This window comes from Podarcis raffonei, chromosome 16 (genome assembly GCF_027172205.1).
Source record: "Podarcis raffonei isolate rPodRaf1 chromosome 16, rPodRaf1.pri, whole genome shotgun sequence".
NCBI lineage: Eukaryota > Metazoa > Chordata > Lepidosauria > Squamata > Lacertidae > Podarcis > Podarcis raffonei.
Genome location: NC_070617.1, coordinates 28,090,329 through 28,100,525, shown reverse-complemented (window position 1 = coordinate 28,100,525; position 10,197 = coordinate 28,090,329). Strand labels below are relative to the sequence as shown.

Here is a 10,197-nt window from a genome sequence, read left to right as displayed (position 1 = left end):
ATTGCTGCGGTGGGCTGAACAGAAAAGCCATCAAAGAAACGGACAAATGCATTTTGAACAAACAGAAACCAAAGGGGACGAAACTTCCAAACATATTCTAACCTAAGAACAAATGATGGAATGAAATGTATCTACATCTCAATTTCATCCCAACGCTGAGCATGGCTGATCAGGAAGCACTTTGAATGGGCCCATGCGCCGTGAAGATTCTCCTGCTTCAATTCACACCACAGGTGCCAGGGGCCCTGGAGGTCTCTCACATCTCCTATTCTGACCAAGGTTAGAAAAGTGGACCAATATCTTCCCCTAAAGGTTAAATGTGAAATAGCAGTCATCCTATACCTATAGGCTTTGTACAACACCAAAACTAATGGTGTAATATGAAGAATGTTCTTTACTGGTGCTGTATCACCGCTCTTTTAGGGACTTGAGTAAGAAGAAGCTTTTCTAGAATAATTTTGGCTGATGTAGACTCGTTTTTTAATCTTGGATATACATTTTGTGATACTGCTCCTATGTCTTGCCAGTGATGTCATCAGGGCATCAGTATGAATCTAGGGACCAACTCGGTGATATTACCATGTCATGGACTTCCTAGAGTGATTTTCTGCTATCTTAACTATGTAGCACATGAGACCACCGTGAGAGTTATTCCATAACACACAGCACTCTGCCTCCAACATTGGAATAAATTTGCCTCCCAGTAACAGCTGCTTGGAATCCCCAGTGAGGAGAGTCCCTGTCACCCTCAGGTCCCCCTTGCAAGCATCCCATAGTCATCTGGCTGGCTGTTTGAGAGAACAGCATGTTGGACTAGATGGGCCTTTGACCTGATCCAACAAGTCTCTACTTGTGGTCTTATAGACCTGCAAACTTTTCATTTCCCTTTTTGCTTTGGGAGGGAGGATGGTATTGAACTGTAATAGCTAAATCTGCAAGATGTATTGATCTGTGCATGGAAAATAGGGGTTTGTGTGCGAACTCAACCTAGAGAAGGGATGGGAGGCAATCTCATTGCTGTTCCCTTAATCTCTAGGATGCAAAGATTATTCATATGTGGTGGACTTGTAAAAGGGTAAAGGGGTATTGGGAAATGATCCATAACGAATTGAAAAAAATGTTTAAAATGCTTTCCTCCAATAACCAGAGTCCTTTCTGTGGTGGATAATTCAGACTGAAATTCCCAGGTGTCAAAAGAGGTTATTTATGCATGCCACTACTGCGGCTTGTGCTTTGTTAGCCCCCAAATGGAAAATGAGTGAGGTCCCAAGCAAAGAAGGATGGCAATGTAGGTTGACAGAATATGTGCAACTCGCACACTTAACCTATATAATAAGAGAACAAGAAGAACATACATTTAAAGAAGACTGGAAAATGTTCATTGAATATATGGGAAATAATTGTGCACAACTGAAGAGACTGGCAACATTAAGATAAATTCAACAGTGTAAACAGCTTTTGATGGATGCAATAATGGAGTACTGAATTGTTTAGTTTACATAAAATATGCAGGGATTTATGATATGTAAAATGAACCACGGAAAGAGAAGAAGGGAAGTCATTGATATCTTAAGGATGTAGAATGAGTTTTTCAAATTGTAAAACAGAAAATTTAATAAAAATTATATATAAAAAGAAATAAAAAAGGAAGATTAAAGGGATCAAATTCAGATTAAATGAATCTATCTAATGGTTCACAACTCCCTGCTGTGAAGGAGGAAGATTGGGAGTTTTTTGTTTCAGTTCCCCGTCAGACTTTAGCACTGTGCCACATGCTGCCAAACCAAGCCCACAGTAATAGTCAGCCTCATCTTCAGCCTGAGTGTTGGTGATGGTTAAATAGCCCGTATTCCCAGAGAGGGAAGCAGTGAATCGATCTGGGATCCCTTCCGCCCTGCTGTCGCTATTACCATGCACATAGCGAGGGGCCTGAGCAGGTCTCTATTGGTACCAGGCAACATAGGTGCCACTGGGAGTAGGGTTGGCAGTGCAAGGGAGTTTAGCAGTTTTTCCTGGGGACACAGACTCAGAGGCAGGTTGAATCAGAGTATGTTGAGAAATGACACCTTAGCAGAAAGAAAGAAAAATGGCATTGATTCATTTGGTTTGCACAGAAGCATCATAAAAGCTGTGTGATCAAAGTTCCATAGAGCTGGTTTTATTGGCCCAGAAATCTATGAAGAGGAGCCCTCCACATCCTTACCTGAGAAATAGCTGAGAAGTGCAAGGAAGGACAGAGCCCAGGCCATGCCGAGCTCTGTAGAGGATTTGGGCTTCGTAAAATAAACAGAAAACTTGTAGGAACCTTCCTCTCTTATATCTGCCCAGTTTACTCTTATATCTGCCTAGGAGCTTGCTATGTACTGAGTTGAATAGGATCCAAAATGCAGCAGTCTGATTGGTCCTAGAACAATGCAGCAGTATGACTGGCCCACAGGAGCCACCCAGTCCAGCTCCAGGTGAAAGTGAATCCACAACCTGATTGGCCTACAGGAGAATCCCGGAATTAGCCAATCACGTGGGGCCCATTATGTAAATAATGTATATAAAGCAGATATTTTGGGGGAACATTCATTCCTCCTCACCACTATGAGCTGAATAAAGAGCATGAAATCCACTCTCGACTCCAAGTATATTTCAGAACTGAAACGGAAGGGAGTCTTATACAAAGCTATAGACGTCCATTGGGCTTTGTGGGCAATGCCACTTTTCCTCTGAGGGGGCGGGGCATTCCATCCTAGCCAAACAGCAGAGAAGATATTTGCATGAAGGGGAATATATTTAAATGAGAGAGAAGGCTTCTAGCTCAGTTCTGGATGGGGGGGGGGGGGAATCCCACAGCTGCAGCATCGCTCACCCTCTTCTGTACTGGGAACGTGGAAGCTTGCCAAACACCTCTTTCCCTGTTCATGGTACTGAAAGGTTTAGCCAACCACTTCAAAATTTAGGAAATATTTCCTGAGAAAATAACACATTATTTTAGCACACAGAACCATCCCCAAAAGCCATCTTGGCTCTTCTAATTACTCTAATTACTCTACAGAAGGAGATATGTTGAAGAAAACTATTCCAATGGTTCTTTCACTTACAAACCCTTTAAATCCTGTATTAAAGGCATATTTGTGTATGGATAGGATGGGTCTGTGAACTGGATTTGAGAACCAAAGGATTTACCATCTCAAAAGAAGGGCCACACTGCCCAGGTATTGCAATCAGTAATACATTATCAGGTACCTTGGCAGACAGGAAAAAGCTGCAACTTCAAATTTTCAATCTTAGACTGCTTCTTTCTGTGATGTATGTGTGATCCTTTTAGGGTGGTTTTTGGCCAAGGAGTTGGGCAATGTCTTGGTCTCTCTCGCCTGCTTGCAAGAGGGCAGGGACTCTGTTGCAACAGAAAAAACAAAGATCTGCCTTGCTATGACTGGAACCTGCCTCCATCCATTCTCCTCTGACTGATCATGGACTTAGGGGACTCATAGTCCCTTGGGGAGTTGTGCAGCTGAAAGCCAACCCCCAGGTTCTCTGCAGTATATTGCACCTGGCTCTCTCAGTCAGAAAGCTCAAGGCACAGATCAGATAGAATGCTCTGTAGCAGTTCTCAGAGTTCTGCACTGAAAGAAGAAGAGAGGTTTTTGTCTCAGTTCCCCATCAGATTTGATCACTGTGGAACCCAGCAGTGCTGCCAAACCAAGCCCCACAGTAATAGTCAGCCTCATCTTCAGGCTGGATGCCAGTGATTGTTAAATAGCCACTACTCCCAGAGACGGAAGCAGTGAACCGATCTGGAATCCCTTCTCCCCGGCTATAGCTATTACGATGCACATAGCGAGGGGCCTGTCCAGGTCTCTGTTGATACCAGCCAATATAGCTCAGACTGCTGGTGTGAGTGCAGGAGAGTTTTGCCGTTTGTCCAGGAGATGCAGACTGAGAAGCAGGTTGAATCAAAGTAACCTGTGAAATCACAACTTTATAAAAAGAAAAAGGAATACATTATAAAACCTAGATTCAACCATTGTTCTCCCAAATATCTGCTGGGCACTATGCTATATGCCCCATATAAATACTTTTGTGGTTGGCCCAGAATCCAATGGAAAATTGAGTCTTCTAAACTCTTACCTGAGAAGCAGCTAAGAATTGCAAGGAAGGACAGAGCCCAGGCCATGGCGAGCTCTTGAGAGAAGTTTGACTTTGAAAAGCAAAATGGTAACTAGCTGGAACCTTTTTTGCTTCTTCCTTAAACCCTGCAAGGAGCTTCAGATGAAGGATCTGTCATATAAAGCTATTGACACCCACTGACTCTGGAGAAATTCCACTCCTCTCAGCCAATGATCAGACAAGAGGTTTGCATGAGAGAGATTATTTAAGAAGAAGAGATGAGGTGATCTTGATGTGGAGGAGGAGCTGGAACGAGGCTGACTGTATACACACACACACACACACACACACACACACACACCGTCCCAAGAAAATTAAGCTGGTTTTGCCAAGGCTATTGCAATGAGCTCAACACATCAAGCAAATGAGCAAATGGAGTGGCAGATGAATGAATCAAAGTGAATGAAACTACTCTAAAACATCAAATTATAAAGGAAATGAGTATAACTGAACAGGAAACAGCAGTGAAGATTCGCCTGTTTCATTTCACATCACCGTTGCAGGGGTCAGGAGGTGGGGACTCTGGTGGTCTATTGGATCCTCAAATGCAGTGGTTTTCAACCAGTGCGCTGTGGCACCCTGGGTGCCTTGAATGATGGTCAGGGTGCCACAGGCAATGCTGGTCTCTGCCCCTCTTTCCTTCCCTCCCTCCTCTGATGCCCTCTCACATCTCTGCCTCCCAAAGGCTTGCAGAGCTGTTTATTGCAGTAGCCATGGGTACAAGCTCCCCAGGTGAATGGTGCCTCTGGGGCTGGCCAAGGGGTGCTTCCCAAGTCCCTGTGGGACAGTGTGAGGAGGCACCTCTCTTTGTGGCATGGGAGGGTTGGGAAGCTCAGAGACCAGGGGTAGCCGTGGTGGCTGTTGCCCAGAGGATTCCCAATGAGAAGGGCGAGGAGAGGAGGCTGAGGGAACACACTAAAAAGGAAGGTGTTTGAAAAGAGGTGAAGGGCGGCCAGCTCAGCTGGCAAGAGGTGACATAGATGGGCTCTTGAGTCCCACAGGGGTGCCATAGGAAGAATGTAGATGGTCAAGGGAGTTGTGGACTCAAAAAGATTGAAAAGCTCTGCTTTAGGACATAGGTTAGGTATGCTGGTCCCATGGGTAGATCGAGAGACGAGGTCCTAGTCCAGTCCGAGGTCAAAGGAGCAATATGAAGGCAGTCTGTAAAAGCTGAGGCAGGATGCAGGGCAGGGTTCAGGCAGGAACTGGCAACCAACAATGTTGTTTCCGCAACTTGGGACTGGGGCTGGTTGGCTTTTATCTGCCCTGAGGCATAGGGCGGCCCCGGTCCACAGGTGACTCGCCTCTCCTGGCCTGGAGGCGAGCACTCCTCCTGCGGGAACTTAGTTCCCTCCGCCTCTCTGCCTTGAGCCTCTGCAGCTCAGGAGAGACTGGAGGGTTACCGGACCCAGAAGCAACCTCAGCTTCCTCTGATGGGGCTGAGAGTGGAGCACCTGCAGGCAATAGGTCCTCCATCACCTCAGGAGCCTGAGCAGACTCAGCTGGTGCCTGCACCTGAGGATCCAGCACAGGTGAGGGCCCTTCAGGCTCATGCCCCAGCCCCGGCTCAGCTGGTTCTGGAGGCGGGGAATCCTGTGCAGACTGGGATTCCTCAGGTTCAGCCTCCGAGTCCGAATCCCAGGCCATCACAGCAGGTTTGGTGAGAGGTGTAGCCTAGGGAGAATTCTGACGGCTGGATAGGAAGGTCATTTAAGTTTATTATGTGACCACCAAAGCCTGCAGTTCCCCACCCATGCTTAAACTGTTAGTTGCTTTGGACACAATATCTCCTGGGGTTCTTTCTGTCAGTGGCGCAGCTCAGAAGCATCTTTGGAAAATGAGTGAAGTAAGGGAATTTACTCTCTGGAAAGCACCTGGATCGAGGCTAAGTGCTGAAGCACCTAAAAAGCACCAAAATCCTGGACCAGGACACACTCCACTACTCCCAAAGAAAATGACACTCCTTTCGTAATCGTTGCTGCGGTGGGCTGAACAGAAAAGCCATCAAAGAAACGGACAAATGCATTTTGAACGAACAGAAACCAAAGGGGATGAAACTTCCAAACATATTCTGACCTAAGAACAAATGATGGAATGAAATGTATCTACATCTCAATTTCATCCCAATGCTGAGCATGGCTGATCAGGAAGCACTTTGAATGGGCCCGTGCGCTGTGAAGATTCTCCTGCTTCAATTCACACCACAGGTGCCAGGGGCCCTGGAGGCCTCTCACATCCCCTCTTCTGACCAGGGTTAGAAAAGTGGACCAATATCTTCCCCTAAAGGTTAAATGTGAAATAGCAGTCATCCTATAGGCTTTGTACAACATCAAAACTAATGGTGTAATGTGAATAATGTTCTTTACTGGTGCTGTATCACCACTCTTTTAGGGACTTGTGTAAGAAGAAGCTTTTCTAGAATAATTTTGGCTGATGTAGACTCGTTTTTTAATCTTGGATATACATTTTGTGGTAATGCTCCTACGTCTGGCCAGTGATGTCATCAGGGCAGGACTATGAAGTATGAATCTAGGGACCGACTTGGTGATATTACCATGTCATGGAATTCCTACAGTGATTTTCTGCTATCTTAACTATGTAGCACATGAGACCACAGTAAGAGTTATTCCATAACACACAGCACTCTGCCTCCAACGTTGGAATAAATTTGCCTCCCAGTAACAGCTGCTTGGAATCCCCAGTGAGGAGAGTCCCTGTCACTCTCAGGTCCCACTTGCAAGCATCCCATAGTCATCTGGCTGGCTGTTTGAGAGAACAGCATGTTGGACTAGATGGGCCTTTGACCTGATCCAACAAGTCTCTACTTGTGGTCTTATAGACCTGCAAACTTTTCATTTCCCTTTTTGCTTTGGGAGGGAGGATGGTATTGAACTGTAATAGCTAAATCTGCAAGATGTATTGATCTGTGCATGGAAAATAGGGGTTTGTGTGCGAACTCAACCTAGAGAAGGGATGGGAGGCAATCTCATTGCTGTTCCCTTAATCTCTAGGATGCAAAGATTATTCATATGTGATGGACTTGTAAAAGGGTATTGGGAAATGATTCATAACGAATTGAAAAAAAATGTTTAAAAGTGCTTTCCTCCAATAACCAGAGTCCTCTCTGTTGCGGATAATTCAGACTGAAATTCCCAGGTGTCAAAAGAGGTTATTTATGTATGCTACTACTGCGGCTTGTGTTTTGTTAGCCCCCAAATGGAAAATGAGTGAGGTCCCAAGCAAAGAAGAATGGCAATGTAGGTTGACGGAATATGCACAACTCCAGACTTAACATATACAATAAGAGGACAAGAAGAACATACATTTAAAGAAGACTGGAAAATGTTTATTGAATATATGGGAAATAATTGTGTACAACTGAAAAGCTGGCAACATTAAGATAATTCAACAGTGTAAACAACTTTTGATGGATGCAATAATGGAGTACTGAATGGTTTCGTTTACATAAAATATGTAGGGATTTATGATATGTAAAATGAACCATGGAAAGAAAAGCAGGGAAGTCACTGATATCTTAAGGATGTAAAATGAGTTTTTCAAATTGTAAAACAGAAAATTTAATTAAAATTATATATAAAAAGAAATAAAAAAGGAAGATTAAAGGGATCATATTCAGATTAAATGAATCTATCTAATGGTTCGCAACTCCCTGCTGTGAAGGAGGAAGATTGGGAGTTTTTTGTTTCAGTTCCCCGTCAGACTTTAGCACTGTGCCACATGCTGCCAAACCAAGCCCACAGTAATAGTCAGCCTCATCTTCAGCCTGAGTGTTGGTGATGGTTAAATAGCCCGTATTCCCAGAGAGGGAAGCAGTGAATCGATCTGGGATCCCTTCCGCCCTGCTGTCGCTATTACCATGCACATAGCGAGGGGCCTGAGCAGGTCTCTATTGGTACCAGGCAACATAGGTGCCACTGGGAGTAGGGTTGGCAGTGCAAGGGAGTTTAGCAGTTTTTCCTGGGGACACAGACTCAGAGGCAGGTTGAATCAGAGTATGTTGAGAAATGACACCTTAGCAGAAAGAAAGAAAAATGGCATTGATTCATTTGGTTTGCACTGAAGCATCATAAAAGCTGTGTGATCAAAGTTCCATAGAGCTGGTTTTATTGGCCCAGAAATCTATGAAGAGGAGCCCTCCACATCCTTACCTGAGAAATAGCTGAGAAGTGCAAGGAAGGACAGAGCCCAGGCCATGCCGGGCTTTGTAAAATAAACAGAAAACTTGTAGGAACCTTCCTCTCTTATATCTGCCCAGTTTACTCTTATATCTGCCTAGGAGCTTGCTATGTACTGAGTTGAATAGGATCCAAAATGCAGCAGTCTGATTGGTCCTAGAACAATGCAGCAGTATGACTGGCCCACAGGAGCCACCCAGTCCAGCTCCAGGTGAAAGTGAATCCACAACCTGATTGGCCTACAGGAGAATCCCGGAATTAGCCAATCACGTGGGGCCCATTATGTAAATAATGTATATAAAGCAGATATTTTGGGGGAACATTCATTCCTCCTCACCACTATGAGCTGAATAAAGAGCATGAAATCCACTCTCGACTCCAAGTATATTTCAGAACTGAAACGGAAGGGAGTCTTATACAAAGCCATAGGCGTCCATTGGGCTTTCTGGGCAATGCCACTTTTCCTCTGAGGGGGCGGGGCATTCCATCCTAGCCAAACAGCAGAGAAGATATTTGCATGAAGGGGAATATATTTAAATGAGAGAGAAGGCTTCTAGCTCAGTTCTGGATGGGGGGGGGAAATCCCACAGCTGCAGCATCACTCACCCTCTTCTGTACTGGGAACGTGGAAGCTTGCCAAACACCTCTTTCCCTGTTCATGGTACTGAAAGGTTTAGCCAACCACTTCAAAATTTAGGAAATATTTCCTGAGAAAATAACACATTATTTTAGCACACAGAACCATCCCCAAAAGCCATCTTGGCTCTTCTAATTACTCTAATTACTCTACAGAAGGAGATATGTTGAAGAAAACTATTCCAATGGTTCTTTCACTTACAAACCCTTTAAATCCTGTATTAAAGGCATATTTGTGTATGGATAGGATGGGTCTGTGAACTGGATTTGAGAACCGAAGGATTTACCATCTCAAAAGAAGGGCCACACTGCCCAGGTATTGCAATCAGTAATACATTGTCAGGTATCTTGGCAGACAGGAAAAAGTCACAACCTTAAATTTCTGTCTTAGACTGCCTCTTTCTGTGATGTATGTGTGATCCTTTTAGGGTGGTTTTTGGCCAAGGAGTTGGGCAATGTCTTGGTCTCTCTCACCTGCTTGCAAGAGGGCAGGGACTCTGTTGCAACAGAAAAAACAAAGATCTACCTTGCTATCACTGGATCCTGCCTTCTCCATTCTCCTCTGACTGATCATGGACTTAGGGGACTCATAGTCCCTTGGGGAGTTGTGCAGCTGAAAGCCAACCCCCAGGTTCTCTGCAGTATATTGCACCTGGCTCTCTCAGTCAAAAAGCTCAAGGCACAGATCAGATAGAATGCTCTGTAGCAGTTCTCAGCTCCCTGCACTGAAAGAAGAAGAGAGAAGGTTTTTGTCTCAGTTCCCCATCAGATTTGATTACTGTGGAACACGCTGCTAATCCAAGCACCACAGTAATAGTCAGCCTCATCTTCAGGCTGGATGATAGTGATGGTTAAATAGCCACTATTCCCAGAGACGGAAGCAGTGAACCGATCTGGGATCCCTTCTCCCCGATTGTAGCCATTCATCTGCACATAGCGAGGGGCCTGTCCAGGTCTCTGTTGATACCAGCCAATGTAGCTCAGACTGCTGGTGTAAGTGCAGGAGAGTTTTGCCGTTTGTCCAGGAGATGCAGACTGAGAAGCAGGTTGAATCAAAGTAACCTGTGAAATCACAACTTTATAAAAAGAAAAAGGAATGCATTGTAAAACCTAGATTCAACCATTGTGCTCAAAGATATCTGCTGGGCACTATGATATGTGCACAATATAAATAGTTTTGTGGTTGGCCCAGAATCCAATGGAAAAT

The 10,197-nt window shown here is 44.7% G+C and overlaps 1 protein-coding gene across 2 annotated transcripts in view; it reads right to left on the bottom strand.

Moving 5' to 3' along the window:
• The window catches only part of LOC128404187 (immunoglobulin lambda-1 light chain-like), a 236,029-nt gene that overhangs the window by 203,674 nt on the left and 22,158 nt on the right, over nucleotides 1–10,197 (bottom strand). Inside the window, exon 2 of one of the 2 annotated variants that reach the window (XM_053369622.1) lies at nucleotides 9,778–10,066. The exons of the other annotated variant lie outside the window; for it this stretch is intronic. Coding sequence (XP_053225597.1) covers nucleotides 9,778–10,066 — 289 coding nt within the window. The remainder of the gene's footprint in view (nucleotides 1–9,777; nucleotides 10,067–10,197) is intronic. 2 annotated transcript variants of the gene reach the window in all.